This window comes from Vipera berus, assembly GCF_964194415.1.
Source record: "Vipera berus genome assembly, chromosome: 6".
NCBI classification, from domain to species: domain Eukaryota; kingdom Metazoa; phylum Chordata; class Lepidosauria; order Squamata; family Viperidae; genus Vipera; species Vipera berus.
In genome coordinates, this window is record NC_138208.1 from 57682928 (window position 1) to 57702546 (window position 19619).

Sequence of the window (19619 nt, forward strand, 5' to 3'; positions counted from 1 at the left end):
CAGGAGCACTTGCGGATAATCTCAAGTTCTCTTCTTGTGCGGAGCACACCTCCACTGTGATATTCCCCCATTGAAGCTCCAAGCTAACTGGCAGAGTCAGGTCTTTAGGCTCTTTCAGAATATCAGGAGGATCACGGCTGACCACATAGATCTGTGAAGAATTGATCTACTCACTGGTTCTTCATTCCACCACCATCATCAGCTTTTCATGAAGCTTTTCACCATATAGATTAGAAAGTCAGATTAGAAAGATATGATCTTTTCTGATTCTATCCTAATGCAGATTGGCAGCAATGAACAGAATGCATTATCAACTGTCGTTCTCCACCAAAATTGTTGCATTAAGACATGTTAGAAATATGTATCCAAGAATAGATTTAAATAAAGCACCATATATTAAGAGGAAACATGAATTACAATCTATAGGATTTTTCTCCCATACTTTTTAGGCGCAGAACAAAATTGACAGAACACAAAATAATATGCGGAAATGTGTTACACCAACACTGACCAAATTTCGATTTGTATATTCCTATTTATGTATTCCTTATATTGTATCAAATACAATAGAATTTCATGCTTTATTTTCAGGACCCTTTCAACTTGAATCTCTGCCAAAGAATTTCTAGGTAACACAATAGGATTAAATTATATACAGTATTCCACGAATCCTTTTTTCCCCATTCTTTTCAATCAAACAAAATGTTGAGAAGAAATTAGAGCCCTGGTGGCGCAGTGGTTAGAATGCTGTATTGCAGGCTAATTCTGCTGACTGCCAGCAGTTAGATTTTCACCCGGCTCAAGGTTGACTCAGCCTCCCATCCTTCCGAGGTCAGTAAAATGAGGACCCAGATTGTTGGAGGCAATATGCTGACTATAAACGGTTTAGAGAGGGCTGTAAAGCACTCTGAACAGGTATATAAATGTAAGTGTTATTGCTATTATGTGAAGGGGTTTAGAACTGTATCTGTCTATATATAGGTCTGTGCTGTTGGCAGAATAACTCTCTGAACAGCACCACATTTGGTGTGAGAATAGTAGCTAGCAAAAAAAGATTGACTTTGACCTAGATCTGGTCAGGCCTGCAGAGAAAAAATAATCAGAAAAAAGGCAGACATTTTCTTCAGTGAAGATATTTCCTTCCTGAAATATGAAGGATTATCACCACTAGCCATACCTACAGAGTAAATTGGATGAAATAGCTTCCTATGTTGTTCATTTCCTACATTTCCTAAGAATAGGGGACATTAAAATTCTAGTGCTGAGAAACTAATAAAGCGTTCCTCTTTCTGTGATTTTTCCATTACACACTACACCAGAGACTTGCCATTTTGTATTTAGTTAAGGATTAAACATTTCCACAATGTAGTAACCATATTTATCGGAGGAATTGATATACTGTATATACATTTTCTGGTTGCAGAGGGGGAATGTTGTAAATTCTCATTCAGTAATATTACTGGATATATTTTTCCTTCTGTTTTTCTGCTGTAGCCACTGTTTTTTTGGAATTTTGGAAAAGAAGACGAGCAGTAATTGCTTATGACTGGGACTTAATTGACTGGGAAGAAGAGGAGGTTCGTATGGATAATATGTCACAATTTTACTTAATATTAATGTACTATTAACGGCTTCAGTTATAATATAAACAGAAAATATGGAAGCTGATTGCCTGCCACATAGAAATTAGAGTTTGTTTCCCAGTATCTCTTTTGGTTCTAGTCTATGTAATTTTAGCTGAGTCACTGTCATTGCAGAAGACACAAATCAGTCAACAGTCTGACCAATATGAAACAGTGAACAGAAAATGATGGATGGCTGTAAAAAAAAGGCCAAGCAATGTTAAGGAATCTTATATCCATTTCTTGTAGAGAAGAAACTCATTTAACAGTTTAGTCATCAACTATTCTATAGCAAATTTGGAATAAACATTGTGGCTATGCATAGGCCTTTCTCTTAGCTCCTTTCATGATAGCTTTAGCACTTCGCTCCATTAATTACTAATATTATTCTCAATTCTCAAAAATGAATTGATTCAATAATATATTTGTAGCAAAACATAATTTTAGTTGCAAATATTAATATAACAGTGTAAATTCTCTCACTGTCAGCAGTTCATATATTTTTCCCAAGAAAATAAGGACCTAACTACATAATACGTCAGTTGTTTGGTTTTTAGATAAATGAAGGGATGTGCAAAATTACATTATGTGTTCATTTCAAATTCTTTTAGTATAATAAGCATGCATAAATGAAATTCTGAACCCTTTAGTCCCCACGTAAGAACCGGGTCAGCACTCTGCTTGTAGCAGTAATTGCCAATATGTTAATTTGCTCAGAGGCAATACCAAACCTTAGTGTTATTCTTAGGCCATCTAAGACAGAGGTGTCAAACTTGCAACGTCATGTGACATGTCGTGACGTATCACCACTTTTTTGCCATTGCTGGCATTGGGGTGGGTGCAGTTTTGCTATGATGTATCCTGCCCATGGGCTGGCAGGTTGACACCCCTGATCTAAGGTAATCGCCATTATCGAATCAAGCAAAGCAGCACCTCTGAATCAGCTCCCATTATAAACGCAGCTTTGAGTAAAATAGGTCTCAGATGCCACTGAAAGAAGTAAGTGCAATTAATGAGATCAAGCAGGTCAGACAGCTGAGGACAGCTCATAATGGGTCCTTCTGTGATTTAAGGTTCTCTGTTGCTGCCCAACTACATTAGTGCTTTGGCATTGCTGCAAGATACTTAGTTAAAATATCATAATTAACCTTCTGTTGTTAAGTTTTGATAGTGAAAGGCAACAAGAAGGAGGACATAGTAATTTTCCTGAAGTTTGAAGAATTTTACTGTACTGTAATGTCAAAAACTAAAGGAATCATTTAACTTTGTAAAGATATCTGCTACCTCTCTCTGAAGGATTACAATAGTACTTTACTCATTTCTTAGCAATTCTTTTAAATATTTTTAACATCTCACTCTACTGGCTTGACTAGATGTAATGTATTAATAAAAGCTTCATAAAATTACTAAAAACTTGAGCTCTCTACACAATTATATCTAATTCTTTTTTTAAAAAAAATTGTATTATATTCTTTAGGAAGAAATACGCCCCCAGTTTGAAGCCAAGTACTCCAAGAAAGAGAGAATGAATCCTATATCTGGAAAATCAGAGCCTTATCAAGCGTTTGCAGATAAATGCAGTAGAATGATTGTTTCTGCATCTGGAATATTTTTTATGGTTTGAAAAATTTAATTCATTTTGTTTTTCCTGAAAACTAGATTTTTAAAATATCAGCAAAATGGAGTGTATATATTTTAAAGTAACAGTAAGCCATCTTGACTTTTCTAGTTTTTTTCCTGTTTTAAAATCATTTGTATTAAAGAGTTGTCTTATGTTCTAGAAATATAAAAGAATTTAATATTCAGTAATATTATTGAAACATTTACTTGCTATCAGGTTTAATAAAAATGAAATATAGGAGTGGTCAATTTAATGAATGAAAATAAAACATAATTCTAGCATGTTTTTTTAAAAAGCTCTGCCTAGGGAAATCTAGCAAAGGAAAGTGTTGTTATCTAATATTAGTGCAGATTAATTCATGTTATTGTGTGATATGTTTACCCTCCAAGCATACACAATATAGATTCTATATTTTTTTAAAAATTAAAGACTACTCCACAATTCAAGCTAATATTGAATGCAAAATCAGATCTACTTTTTCTTAGAGTAGAATTATGTATTCTGTGAACTGACCATCAGCTTAACACTTATATCAGACATGTCAAACTTGCAACGTCACGTGACATCACGCAACGTATTGGGACAGTTTTGCCATTGCCGGCAATGGGGTGGGCGCAACTTCCGTGTGACGTGTCCGGTCAGCGGGCCAGCAGTTTGACACCCCTGACTTATATAAATGAGTGTTGGCTGGGATGAGGGGCAGGGTGGGACAAATGAAAACACATGGGTAATGACATAATCACATAATGATTATGGTTTTGTGTCAAGGTGTCTAATACAAATAATAACAGCATTCACGCCATGGCATTATCACACTTCATGTCATCTTAGTTTCCTGCAGATACCACTGCAGGACAATTGCTTGCATAAGGTGATTATAGTGGTTGTGGTACAGAGGTCTCCTCACTCTTGAATGTGCTTATGTGAAGTGGAAGAAAACCTTATGCCTATAATAACTTTAGATTTCCAAACAATAAACTATTGTTTTATAGTTTTTATTTTGACTATTATTTATATGAGCTTAACTTTAATTATGTTATAAAAATAATTGATAGCCTGAAAATGATTCTTTAGCATTTGACTCAAGGTTAATTAAATGTTTAATTAGTTTAAAACTTATTATTTGTTGAAAAGTATTTTTCAGATATTGAAAATGTGTTTCAAACAGCTGAACTTCATTTTATAGGGGTCATTAAGTATTAAAATAAATGCAACCAGCATTTATTTTATAGTACAGGGAATTGAATGTTACTGTGTGGTTGCTGTTGTATAAGAACAAAGTGCATTTCAAAATTCAAGGGATTATTAAAGCAGTTATTAGGTGCTTTCATTTGGCTTTCATTTGCTTCTTATCAATTTAGAAGTGAAGCTCAGCAAATTTTTATCTCCTTTATTTTCAATAATATCTAACAAATAAGTGCTTCAATATCTATGGATCCCAAAGCATTCCATAATTATTCTATGCTGAGACTACTCCAGAAATTGGATATACATATTTATGGTAATAGCCATTGCTTCCTTCTCTCAATTCTCATCTGAGACTGGCTTTTTTTTTTACTGTTACAGATCAGTGTTAATTGACTTTTCTGAGAGGAACAGTTCATCATAATAGGTTCTGTTCTTGTAATAAAATCTCACTTCAGTAGAGCAATTAAGTAAATTTCTTTATCTGTTTTAATCAGAGCAGCAATTAAGAAACTATTAGTTTAATTGCTTTTCTGAACCTCAGCCTAACTGAATCCTTTAGAGAAAAACTAGAGAAAACTGCCAGCCCTTGGATATGATGCCAGGTTGAATAACTTCACTGAGAAGTGAAAACTTACAGAATATAAAGTCCTCCAAGCATGAAATTTTACCTTCTGAAAATTAAATTGCATAATTGACCCTGTTAGTCTGACACTTGCGTCCTTGAATATTATTTCTTGTCAATACACTAATAATAGGAAGAGACCACATTAAAATGAGGGAGGAAATCAGGGACAAATGTCCCATGCCTCATTTTTTTTAAGAAAATCAAAGTACATTTATAAATGACTTAATTGGATTTAGTGTTTAATTGTTAAGAGCTAATGTCCTGGTTGTAAGCTATACTGTATATTTTTTCTATCACTCCTTTCTCAATCCTTTAGATCTGTGTGGTGATCGCTGCTGTTTTTGGCATTGTTATTTATCGTGTTGTGACTGTCAGCACTTTTGCTGCCTTTAAATGGGCTTTAATCAAGAATAACTCTCAGGTTGCAACAACTGGGACTGCAGTGTGCATCAACTTTTGCATCATCATGCTGCTGAATGTTGTAAGGAAGCTTTCACACCTTGATTAATTTCAATCTGTGTTTAGGTTGTTTCTTAGTTGTAATCAGAATTCTGTAATAAGAAATAGCCTCCTCAAAATTATAGCACAACTTGTAGTATATGTTAATAAGTACAAAACATAAATAATTCAAGTCTCAAATATACCTTTCTCAAAGCACTGTCTCAGTTGATTTTAAATATAGATTTGTACAACTGCAAACCAATATTGAATATCCAAGCTCAGTGGGATTCAAAATGCTCTAAGTAGCCCTCTAGGCATTTTTAAAAGAAAAGTCAGTAAGATTTTGCCTCTAAAGCTGTCATTATCACTGCTAGAATAGAGAAACAAGGAATGAAGGTAGTAAGCACATAATGTTCATCAAATCTGATTTATATATTAGTTTAAAATTATGTGCTTTTTCATTTTTTGCAGTTGCATGAAAAGGTTGCTCTTTTTCTGACAAATTTAGGTAAGTAATGAAAATGAAGTAATATGTTTCAGGATCATCATGCACCTTCATTTATTGCATAAATGGAGCTAATAGTATTATGTATTATTTGTTTCCCTGTATGTATGCATGTGTATTTGTATGTGTGCATGTTTCCATCAAATTGACTTACTTTTCTCTATGCCAGTTTTCCCGTTCACCTAGTCGTCCATCCTACAGAGCAAGAATGCAAAGAAATAAGATACTTGTATAGTATATAATTTCTTGTTAGCAAAAGAGGTAACTGTATAATACAGTTTCATATGTATTAATTTTTTTGCACAAAACCTCTACTCACATTTTTAGAATGGATTGTAACTGACCTTTCTTGTCCTACACAGCATAAAATGGACTGTGGAAGCTAATTCTAAACTTGTGCAATCTATTTAAGAGCCATCGGAATGAGACAGACTTTGTAAAAAGTTGGAGTTGTTTTTGCTATGTCAAAAAGAGGTCTTTGATTCCAGATTGAAATTTCCCCTTTACTACATTAAACAATACACATGCTGCTTTATTTCTCAGAGTTAGTTTACAACCAAGTATGTATATGGCATGCCTTGCCTACTGTAACTAGGTGCTTGAATTTTTCAATTAGTATCTTTAAGATGTTTTAATGTTGTTTTTTCAGGCACTATTAATATGCAATAGGAAGGGAAGTTTCTCCAAACTAACTCCCTTTGAAACTTATTGTCCAGCATTTTATAATGTGTTCTGTCAGACTTTGGTACAAGAGGACCAAGTGCAAAAGATACCATATGGGACCAGACATTCTTTCTGTAAAACAGTGTTATTTTTTAGAACTCTGTTATAAGTAATCTGAGTAGAATGTTTATAATCTTAGTAGTCTTGCAAATGAAGGTAAATCTACATGTCCCAGGACAGTGTTGCCGGATGCAATCAGATTTACCACCAACTTATCAGATACTTAGGAGCCAAAGAAGCAAAAATCAATGACTTCCTACCCAGCCATCAACACCCTAATTAAAAGCTATACACAATCGAGCACCTTATAAATAAAACATGTAGAATAGCCTAGTGCACATATTCTGGAGAGAGAGAGGTTATTGTTAGAATATGTTGTTGAAAAAATGGTTTGTTTAACAGAGTATTATTAATACACAGTGGAAGTTGTACTGGGACTTTTAGGCAAACAGTAATGCACTAACACGAGTTTTATAACTTATTTTTACTCAGACAACAAAAAGAAACACAGTAAGAAATAGTCCAAATATCAATCCAGTATCATGCACATAAAAGTCAGTCCATAAAAAACATAGTATCAAAATACAAAAACTGCTTACCAATATCAAAAACAATATACACTGTAGCAAGCAGTTGATTCTTGAGAGAATAAATATCAAGTTAGCAAACAAGAGAACAAGAGGTATCCAAACACTAACATCAAACACATATACAAGAGCAACTACGTGTAACATCTAACTCTCTTTTATGTGGAATAATTACAGCCACACCCTAAGGCCGTTTAACTCCTTAAAGGTGCTTTTACTCCATTATATAATATTGTCACCCAAATCAAGTTTAATCTCTAACAATCTCCCCTTTTGGGTGGCATATTATACACATATTTTTACAATCTCAAATTACACATATCACAAACAGATTTATGCTTTATAGCACCCTGAGCTTTAGTAAACTGGTCAGCAATATTATCTTCAGTTGCACAATATTCCAGTTTAATCAAATTATCTTTAACACATTGTCTGACATTTAGATACCGTAGATCCGTATGTTTTGATCTAGTTTTCACTGCAGCATTAGTTGCTAATTTTATAGCTGCTTGATTGTCTTCATACACTTTTATTGGTTCATTACAATTTAAACCCATATCAAACAATAATTGTTTCCATACCAATAGCTCAGTACATAATAAAGATAAACAAGAAAATTCGGATTCAGTTGTTGATAAGCTTATATGCTTCTGTCTGTTAGACCTCCATCCTACTAAAGCGTTTCCCAATAATACAACCAATCCTGAAGTGGATTTCCTGGTTACAGTATCAGATGCAAAACTAGCATCTGCAAATGCTTTTAGTTCCAATTCCTTTGTTGGCTCTAGATATAGAGAATAATGTATGGTGTGCTTCAAATATCTTAAAACTCTTTTCGCACCTTGCCAACATCTGGTTATAGGATTCTCACAATATCTAGCTAAATGATTAACTGTAAATGCTATGTCAGGTCTTGACCAGTTACATAAATACATCAAGCTGCCTATTAATGATTGATATATCTTTTTATCAAAGACATTGCTGTTATCTGCTGAACTCTCAAAACCTTGAACCATAGGTGTTTTTACTGGTTTACAGTTTTCCATATTATAACGTTTCAGCAAACCATTAATTTTCTTAGCTTGAGACAGTTTAAATCCTTTACTAGTCCTCACAATATCCAGCCCTAGATAATGACTAATAGCTCCTAGATCTTTTACTCTAAATTTTCTTTTTAACCCTGAAATTATTCTTTCAGTTTCTGTTTCATCTTTTGCTATAATAGCAATATCATCAGTGAATAATAATAACAATGATAATTCACTATTTTGCTGTTTTATAAATAAACAAGGATCTGCAATACTAGCTTTAAATCCCAAACTATTTAACTCTTTTACTAAACATCTATTCCATTCATAACCTGACTGTTTTAAACCATACAAACTCTTATTCAGTTTCCAACAGTACCCTACCTTACTTTCTATTCCTGATGGAACTTTCATATATATATCATGGTTTAATGTTGCATGCAAATAAGCAGTTTCAATATCTACATGTTTTATACTATAATTCTTATTTGCTGCCCAAACTAAAGCAGCCCTAAGAGTGGAAGCTCTTAACGTTGGGGAAAATACTTCATCATAATCACTATTATTCTGTGCAAATCCTTGAGCAACTAATCTTGCCTTATGTATTACCTCTCCTGTAACACTTTCTTTCAGTTTAAAAACCCATTTACATCCAATTAACTTTTCTGTTTTAGGTATTTTAACCTCTTGATAAACATTAAGATCCTGCAAAGACTTTATTTCTTTATCCATAGCTACTTTCCAATTCTTTCTTTCATTCTCAGGATACATTTTTATTTCTTCAACATTAGAAGGTTCAATGTCTATTTGACAAATTAAACCTGCCTCGAAACGATCAGGCTGCCGTCTTTCCCTGTTAGACCTTCTGAGAATTATTGGACTTATAGGTACATTTACATTATTATCTTCTTCCTCTCCTGTCTCCACTATCAGTGGTTCTTGTTTGATCTCTCTAGCAGGTTCCTCCTCTTCTTTATCACTTTCATTTGAGGAGTTAGTTAAATCTTGTTGAGGAATATATACAATATCTTCTACCCTTTCCCAGCCTGACTGTTCTTGAAAAACAGCGCTAGAACTACAATAAATGTTTTTAGTACCTTTCTCCCAGAACCGATAAGACTTATGGTTTAACTCATAGCCAACAAAAAATAATTGTTTAGCTCTATGTTCTCCTTTATTTCTTATTGAACTTGGAATATGTACCCAAGCAGGTGTCCCAAATGTGTGAATATAACTAAGATTTGGTTTTCTCTTATACCATAAGGTATAAGGAATTTTACCTGTAGCTGAACTAACCACATTGTTTAAAATATGATTAGCACATTTTGCTGCTTCTCCCCATAAGCTATCAGGTAAACCAGAATCTTCAATCATAGATCTAATCATAGCTTGCAATGTTTGGCCCCTCCGTTCAACAAATGCATTATGCTGAGGTCTATAAGGAGCTGTACGTCTATGCTCTATTCCCTCTGAAACTAATAGCTCATTGAACTGTTTATTAACAAACTCAGTTCCATTGTCTGTTATTATGGTTTTTACATTTAATTGAGTTTTCCTTTGTACAAACTTGAGCCAATTAGATATTGTTTGTATAGTTTCAGTTTTTGACGTAAGGAGATAACAGAACCCATATCTGCTATAATGGTCTAGAATATTTAATATGTAGCAAGCACCCCCTAAACTGGGTTTCATAGGACCTATCAAATCCATAAATACCAGTTCTAATGGAGTTGTGGTTTTAAATCCATCTAACCTATTAGCTGGTGATGCCCTGCTCTTTTCTCTACCACATACGTTACACTGCAGATATTTCTTACAAGCCTTTAACTTAAACCCATTAGACAAAGCTACAGTTCTTTTTAGTGTATTAAAATTCACATGACCCAATCTTCTATGTAATAAATGAATACATTCATCATGTGGTTTTTGATTTGTACAAGTAGTAGCCATTATAATAGGATCATTGCTAATTACAAACAAACCGTCTTTCATATTAGCTATTAAGTTCACTTCATTCTTTTGAATAAGACATTCCTCCCCTTGGAAAGTAACTTTAAAACCTGCTTCCAATAATGCCTTAACTGATAATAGATTATAATCACATCTGGGAACATATAGCATTTCCAAATTTTGTTTTAAAAATGAACAGTAAACCTTACCCTCTCCAGAGACCTTGACTCTCCAGCCATTAGCCATAGAAATATATTTTTTACTAGACCTTATATTCTCAAAATCCCTTTTTATTTTTGAAATACAGTGTGTAGCTCCACTATCTACCACCCACCAATTGTGGTTATTAGTAGTTCTATTAGCTACAGCTACATTAATCAGCTTTTTATTCTTTCTACGGTTTTCCTTTCTCTGACAATTACTATTCTGACAAAACTTAGCAATATGTCCCTTTAACCCACAATTAAAGCATTTCCTTAAAATATAAGCAGATTCAGTCTTCTTTATTTCTTGTTGCAATGGCTCTCTCAACTGTTTTCTCTCCATACGACATCTTGATTCTTCCAACAACCTTCCAGTTATTGAAGAAACAGTTAGGTCTTCTTTGGACAAAACCTCCAAGGACGATACAAAGGCATCGTAGCTCTCATCCAATGATGATAAAATGATGTAAACCTGGTGAAGCTCTGAGAAAATAAGTTCTTTTTCTTGCAGTTCCAACAAAGTTGCTTTTATAAAGTTAAGGTGAGCTAACATATCGCCATTCTTTTCCAGTCTAGCTCTAAATAGCTTTCTGGTAAGATTTATATGAGCACCAACACTGTCCCGAACAAAAATCTTTTTCAACTTAGCCCAACATTTAGCAGCAGATTCTTCTCCACGCACATGGACTAGCTGTTGGTCTCCTAATGTTAGCCCAATGATAGATAAAGCCTTATCATTGTCTTTATTGAAGTCTACAATCTTCTTGTTATCTTCTTCATTAGTTGGATCCCAGGCAGTTACATCAGGAGGATCATGGACTATTTTCCAAAGACCTTGATTTTGTAATAACAAACTACATTGTGTAGACCAGGATACGTAGTTTGACCCATTAAGCCGGGTAATGCAGAATGGATTGAATAGTCCTTGTGCCATTGTCTGAATTTGAAAAACTCAGTTAGGAAATATAAATACAATACTGTGCCTGTCCTCAGCACCACACTGGATCTGGGCCCATAACCATTGTTAGAATATGTTGTTGAAAAAATGGTTTGTTTAACAGAGTATTATTAATACACAGTGGAAGTTGTACTGGGACTTTTAGGCAAACAGTAATGCACTAACACGAGTTTTATAACTTATTTTTACTCAGACAACAAAAAGAAACACAGTAAGAAATAGTCCAAATATCAATCCAGTATCATGCACATAAAAGTCAGTCCATAAAAAACATAGTATCAAAATACAAAAACTGCTTACCAATATCAAAAACAATATACACTGTAGCAAGCAGTTGATTCTTGAGAGAATAAATATCAAGTTAGCAAACAAGAGAACAAGAGGTATCCAAACACTAACATCAAACACATATACAAGAGCAACTACGTGTAACATCTAACTCTCTTTTATGTGGAATAATTACAGCCACACCCTAAGGCCGTTTAACTCCTTAAAGGTGCTTTTACTCCATTATATAATATTGTCACCCAAATCAAGTTTAATCTCTAACAGTTATCTAATGATGGGCTGCAGCACAAGCCCAGAAGCTTAGAAGAATAAGCCTTTGGTCCCAATGACTGTCTCACGTAGGATCCTTAGTAGTTTTTCTTACTGTATATAGTTGCAGCTAATATTTGTACTAGCTCCTATTCTAAAATTAGATCACATGGCCAAGTATGTGAAAGTCCTACTAGACATCAGTTCCTCCCACATCATCATATTTTTCTCTCCTTAAAATAACAGAAATTTTAAAATTGGCCTCTTTGGGTCCTAAATACAAATGAGCTGCTGAGAATACTACATTAATCCATTGACTCACATCCCATTTCATGTCCATTGAGTAATGAGTTCATGTATGTTTGGCACTTTTAAAGGCCTGGAATGGTTTGAAGTCCAGATCTCTCTGTTCGGTTATAAGCATCTCCAACTGGAAAACTGAAAGCAAGAAGCTTTCTCTACAGAGAGCAGGCAGAACCTGTGAGTTCCTGCTGGTGGATACTGTCTGCCTGCACTACCTATACTACTTATCCTGCAGGGTTTCTCAACCATGGCAATGTTAAGTTGTGTGAGTTCAATATTAAGAATTCCCTAGTCAGCCTTGCTGGCTGGAGAATTCTGGAAGTCCACACATCTTAACATTGCTAAAGTTCAGAAGTAATTTCTCAGAAACTAGGACTTTCCCTGAATATGGGCTGTATTATAAGCAAGATCTGTAACTATGTTTACCGGGACATTTCTAGCCTTGTAGGGTGCATGCAATTTCTCCAACTCCAGCATTCAAATTTCAGTAAATATCTTGATTACAATTTCCATTTTTTTTAATTACAGAGCAGCCTCGTACTGAATCTGAGTGGGAAAACAGCTTCACTTTAAAAATGTTTCTTTTCCAGTTTGTTAATCTGAACAGCTCTACCTTTTATATAGCATTTTTCCTTGGAAGGTAAGATTAATTAATAGGCTATTTGCCTCTTTGTAAAATTGTTGTTTGTTTCAAATTAATGCTAAGTAAAAGGGACGCGGTGGCTCAGTGGGTTAGGACGCTGAGCTTGTCGATCAGAAGATCGGCAGTTTGGCGGGTCGAATCCCGAGTGCCGCGTAGCAGAGTGAGCGCCTGTTACTCGTCCCAGCTTCTGCCAACCTAGCAGTTCGAAAGCACGTAAAAATGCAAGTAAAAAATAGAGACCGCTCCGGTGGGAAGGTAACAGCGTTCCGTGCGCCTTTGGCATCTAGTCATGCCAGCCACATGACCACGGAGACGTCCTCGGACAAGCGCTGGCTCTTCGGCTTTGAAATGGAGATGAGCACCAGCCCCTAGAGTCGGAAACGACTAGCACGCACATGCAGGGGAACCTTTAGCTTTACCTTTTTATGCCTTAAGTAGTAGAATACAGGATGTCCCTCAAAGTTCCCACATATAGGTTAACTGTGATTACTAAAGGAACTTTTAGTGAGTCACATAGTTTAATACGTTCTGTATCTTTATGTATAATATCACATACATACAAACCTGCTATTCCCTTGTGGGTAAGCACTGTTACTGCAGCTGTAGAAAACCAGTAAGAAAGAGTAATGAAAGGTAGAACATAGGGGAAATATTACCACCCCCATTCACTATATCTCTCCACAAATTCTATCTTTCTTTCACTATGTCCATATATTCTCATATATTGCCTTCTATTATTTAAATTGCACAGCTTAGTTCCTTCCAAAACCACTTTGTCTATCTTCCTCTTACTGTCAACCCATTCGGTCTTCTTTGTGTGATTTAATAATTCATTCTGTATATAGAACCAAGCCATTTCAACATGTTTCTTTTGTACTGTATCCATAAAAATGTTAAACAAGTAAAAAAATATTACCTTAATCTCTGTTCAATATTCAGTCATTAAGCATTTCAATTATTCCCATGCATGTTTTACTTCCATCACATCTGCCTAGAGTTGTTCAACACCGAGATGAGCAGCATATAAATTTAATAAATAAATTACATACCATTTTTGTATTCTACAATATCACCCATTTTTCAGTATTCAGTCCACATTCATAAAGCATCTATTTGTTCTTGATACTATCTGTTCTAAATTTACCATATATATCTTGATTAAATTTTTCCCACTGCGTTGATCTTCCTTTCAAATTTCTCCTCATACATTCAACTCACCAACTTTCTTACAATGAAATAGATGAAAGTATATTATAAGCAGCCATTTTCACTTCTTTTAATAAATGTACATTCCCTGCATACATGTCATGTATTGCCAGCATTTATAAAACTTAAATCTCTCCATCCATTTTTCCATCTTTAATAAATACTAGCAACCTATAACCCCTTGGGCCATCATTTCAGAGATATTTCTTTACCAGATTCCTCAGTGCCTTCAACAATGGCAGAGCTTCTAATGCACTGCCTTCAATGGAAAAGTTGGGATACATTCATTTCATACTGATAATAGCCCATGTTGAGCTGTATAGCATAGTCAAGCATCAGCACAAGGATTTTTAAATGACATTTTCTAATGTTGTAACTGTTTTAAGGTAATTTTATGTAATAATGCATTTTATAAAATTTGCCAGATTTTAATTCCACATGAATCGTGGGTCCCAGATTTTGGACTCATTCTGTAAGTTAGTCCATCTGAGGTTTATATTCATCTACACTCTATACCACATTCCCACAGCACCCACCTCCCTATAGTCTGTACCACACCTACCTGCCTCCCCATTCATGTACGCTCTGTAGTGGCTGCCTCTGATAACCTCTCACACAGTGTAGTGCTCTCCCAAAGTGGTCTCCCACTTGACCTTAGCTCTCACCTGCTATCCTGCTTGCCTGAATTCCAATTTTACCACATGATGGTCACATGAAGTCTATTCTTAATGAGCCATGTTGTTCTTGAGTTATGGCAGCAACTGGGATTGCAGGGATTGTGATTGCTAAGCAATGTGGTCATGTGATATTGCACTTTTCAATTGCATCATTTAATGATGGAAGTTCCAGTCCCAATTGCCATCATAACCCAAGAACTACCTGTATTTGGAACAATATGTCACAAGCATAACTAGCCCAGTTTTATTCCAAGTGTGCTGAGGCTATTTTATGCAAGTTTAAATGCTATATTGCAATGCAGTGTATTGACAGTCCATCAGAATATTACACAATGTGGATAAAAAGAGGTATATAGATGTGCTAGTGGACCACTGCTTAAGTATGAGTTGGCAGTGTACTGCAACTATGAAAAGGCTTTTGTCTTTTAATACACTAACACACTAATCATTTGGAAGGTTCCACTTTTTAAATAAAATGTTTTGAGGATGTTTACAAACACCTGAAAACTATTAAATTTATCATTTGTTTGCAATATTAGCATGTGCTTTATCATGAATATTTTGATATGGCTAAGCTGAAATGGTTATCTATGAATCAAAACCAAGAACAAAATTATTGTTAGCCCACATCTTATTTTTATAGATAGAAAAAATAACCTTTATGTTACATCTAGATTCTTACGTAAACCTCAAAAATATTTTTAGAAAACAATTGGTACATTGTACATTGATGCAAATTTAATGCCTTTTTCCATGGAAAAATACAATTGTGCCTCTTTGATATTTTCCTCTTACATTCCTATTGTTTTGATCAAAAACATACCTGCATGATGACCTCTCCCATATTGAAGGTTTACAGGTCACCCTGGTGCCTACCTCAGACTGATAAACAGATGGAGACTAGAAGAAGTAAGTGCTTTATGTTAATATTGAAGCATATTGAAGAAAGTTTCAACATATACATTCTTAAGTTTGAACTACGTTATGCAGAAGGATCTGGAAGGATCTCATAATGTATAGTATCTAAAATATATCTAATGTACTAAAAATAATGTATGAAGAAATTAACAGTGCAATTTATTGGAAGTAATTGCTATTGAGTTAATGTGGCCTACTACAATATAAATGCATATAGAATTGTAAAAGGATGCATTGCATTTTAAATCCAATTACACAGTTGTTCAGAAAATAGTCCAATTTAACTTATAGGTATTATGCAGTTAGAGGAAGATCTGCACCATTATAATTTGCTATAATTTGTTTTTTATTATGTTCTTCATTTTTTATTTTGTGCATCATCTAGAGCCTCTGGAATGAGATGGTTTTATCAGGCAGGCAGGCAGGCAAACAGATCAGTAGGTAGGTGAATACTAAGCAGGATGTCCAAATATGCTTGCATTTTAAATCTAAAGTTAAATTCAGAAAACTACAAGTTTTGCTATTAACTAACATGGGAAAATCACAAACAACTATAATGCTTTTAATTGTCCTCTTGGAGTTAAGTTTCTTTAGCTCTTTTGATATGTGTGTCTGTGTGCATGTGCACGCATGCATGCGTGCATTGGGATACATGTTTCAGAATAATTGTTGCATTATTGCATAGTAAAGTTGCAATTCAATATAGAGACGGCTGCCTTAAGATAATTGCTATGTAATTTCTACTAAAACTATGATAATTGTACATACTATATGGTATAGAAACATATACTAGATGTTCTTGCAAGAGGAACACTGAGAATATGCACAGAGTTTTTGTTCAAATATTTAATTTGTGACCCTATGTTCTTTTATCTTGAACTGTTTTTGCATAGACATCTCCATCTCCTTCCAAGTTTTTTTCTATAGCAGCTGACAAGGCAAAAAGTTTACTGTACCCATTTGACTGATTACTACTGTTCATGCTTTGTCTGGCTTTGTGTTGTCCATGCTAGTAGGCAGATGTCAGTAAAGTTTAGGTTTTGAACACTCCCAGACTGACCGGTCTGTAGACCTCATTGCCCATTCTTCAGAAATCATTTTCCTAGCAGGTGAAAATGTGTGCCTGCACAGCTAATCATTAATAAGTCTGGGAAGGTTTTCAAACTTTACAGCCAATCAGTCATACAGATTAAAAACTGATTTCCTTGATTCCCCACTTCAATCCTCATAGCTTCTATTTATTAATGCCAATGTAAGACATCATCTAAAACTGGTATTCCCAGGGTCCAAAGCTCATATACTAGCCTCTCTGGCTCAAAAAAACCACACAAAACCCTCTATGAGTTATGAATCTCCCAACCTAGCACATGCACTTATTCACAAATTTAAATAGCAATATGTAAATTTTTCCTCCATAAATACCTTGGTCCAGTTTTGAACAGCAAGGTACAAGCAAAGAACATATTTAAGTACCCTTTTCTTAGTTTACTGAAAGTATTTGAAAGATGTATTTAATAAGGATGTAGTAAGGATACATACAAGGCTGAGTCCTGTGAAATGTGTATTGCCGGCTTCCTCAATATGAATTCTGGGATTTCCTTCCAATAATTCCCAGTCAGCATGGCTTAAACTTCCCTTTGTTCACTTGCTGCTTGCTTCTTCTGCAGTGCCACCCTAGTGGATGCCTTATTGATCTCTGTATGCAGATGGGTATTATAATGGTGCTAAAGCAGACTTGGAACAACTTCATGGAATTAGGCTACCCGTACGTATGTGCTTTTTAAAAATATACATATTAATGCTTGCTTATTGTAACATGTATAGAATACAGAAGCCGTGCTGACAGATACCTCCTGGGCAATGTAACCTATTCATTTGGAGATAATATTCTATTTATTCTGAAGAGATGTCAGATCCTTTATATCAGTGGTCCCCAACCTTTGCGGCTTGGTGGCCTGGCTGAGGTGGGGGAAAGGGGAACCGGGCCACGTAAGTGGTGGGCCAGTGCATGCCGCTCAACTCACACGAGTGGCGCGCCAATGTGCATGCACATGCAGCTTGACTCACGTATGTGCACCAGCCCGCCACTCTTATGAGTCAAGCAACACATGCGCCAGCCCACTACTCACACAGCCCGGTTGCAAATAGGCCACAGCCTGGTAATTGACCATAGCCGAGATTTGGGGACCCCTGCTTTATATAAATTGGAATAGTAATAATGAAAGGTTTCTGTATTACTAAATTAATTGTTATAACTGTATCATCACCCTGGAGTTTGAAAATCATCTTCTCTTTTTCATTCCTTAATACCGGTATATAGGCCAAACACCTTCTTGGTTTATTTGCATGTTCAAAGTTCTTTTGTTTAAGGGTGTTCAATTTATTCTGTAATTATCTAAACACATAGATAATAAGTTTGATTTAGAATGTTTATCTTTGAGGGTGATTTCTTTAATTCTTCTTTACTTTTAATTTCCTGTAAGATCTCCCAGATTTTTCCTGGACTTTCTTTTTCAGTTTGCTTGCATTCCATACTCTTTTTATGTCTGTACCTTTGTTTAGGTTTTTGTCAAACAATTCTGTTAACTTCTCTTTGACATCTTTACTGTCCAATCTTTCTGTAATAAAGTTTCATTAAGTGTCCATCTAAAGTTTGCTGATTTCTTTGATAAAGTCAATTCAACTGGATTGTGATCAAGCAAAGTCTTTGAGGCCAGAGTAACTAATCTTTTTGAAATTTTTATGTCTATTTTGAAAATGATTGGTGAAAAATAAGTATATTCTCTAGAATTACAATTTTTTATCTCTAGATATTGACTAATGTTAAATTGTCTGCAAGAAGGACTTTGGCAATTTTCCTTGGGTAGTTTTGATTATTTTTTCAGATGCTCTATCGAATTGTGGAAACACCATAGCATTCCAGTTGCCTATCAGACACCAACTTTGGTACGGTAGAGTTAACATTAAGTCCATCACATGTTTGTAGAAAGTATTTCGATTGATTAGTGCATAAATTCCCAGCACACAGGTTTTTTGGCCATCTAGTTCCGTTTCTACCCTTTACATATCTATCATCCTGATCAGTTGTTATTAATTGTGGTTTTAATCGGGTTGATACATAGAGCTAAATTCATCTAATTTTTTGTAAAATAAATATTTTACATTTTTTTTTCTAATATGTGTTTCCTAAAGACAAATTATATCCTTTTTTTAGATAGTGATTTTTTTTTCCTGTGTGGGGGGAGTTGGCTCCATTTATATTCCAGATTAAGCATCTTATTACATAGTTGATGAACTGTTTTTGAAAGGTCCATGTCCATAGCCCTCAACTCATCATTTCTTCTTATTTCTTGCTAGTTATATACTTGTCTCTCAATTTGTTTGGGTCTTTTCTTCTTAATGCCTTTCTGGGTCTCTTGTAATTCATTTTTGTATTTTTCTATAAATTCTCTGGCCTTTTGCACAGTATTTAGTCTAAATCTCTTTTATTAAAGGGTAAAATCTATATCTTCTAATTTTTCCCAACAATATGAGTAGTTTTAATATTTCAGTCAGGAAAGAGTAGTCTTTTCACTTACATAGATTCTGATAGGAATGTCTTTCAAAATAATTACCTCTACATTGTTGAGCTTCAATTTGGATTTGAAATGACATTGGAGGATTTGTTCTCTTGTTACTTTCTTTAAAAAAAAGTGCACCAACTCATCTCTTGGAGACTTTCTTATTGTCATGTAACAAGAGTTAATTCTATATATTTTGTCACATATGGAAAAATTTTGGAAATCTACTTGCCAAGCAAAGAAATCAGCCAGGGCTTGGGTCATCTTTTCCTGGATGTTTTCATCTGGGTCCTCCGGGTGTTAGCTCTAAGTCTTAAATTTTGA

The 19619-nt window shown here is 34.8% G+C and overlaps 1 protein-coding gene across 1 annotated transcript in view; it reads left to right on the forward strand.

The window, feature by feature from the left end:
• ANO4 (anoctamin 4) overlaps positions 1–19619 on the forward strand; it is a gene marked incomplete at both ends in the record, with an annotated part of 103626 nt that overhangs the window by 71096 nt on the left and 12911 nt on the right. Inside the window, 7 exons of the mRNA XM_081330632.1 lie at positions 1495–1577; positions 3100–3240; positions 5373–5537; positions 5969–6005; positions 12820–12931; positions 15669–15726; positions 17403–17500. Of these exons, the coding sequence (XP_081186758.1) occupies positions 1495–1577; positions 3100–3240; positions 5373–5537; positions 5969–6005; positions 12820–12931; positions 15669–15726; positions 17403–17500 (694 nt within the window). The remainder of the gene's footprint in view (positions 1–1494; positions 1578–3099; positions 3241–5372; positions 5538–5968; positions 6006–12819; positions 12932–15668; positions 15727–17402; positions 17501–19619) is intronic.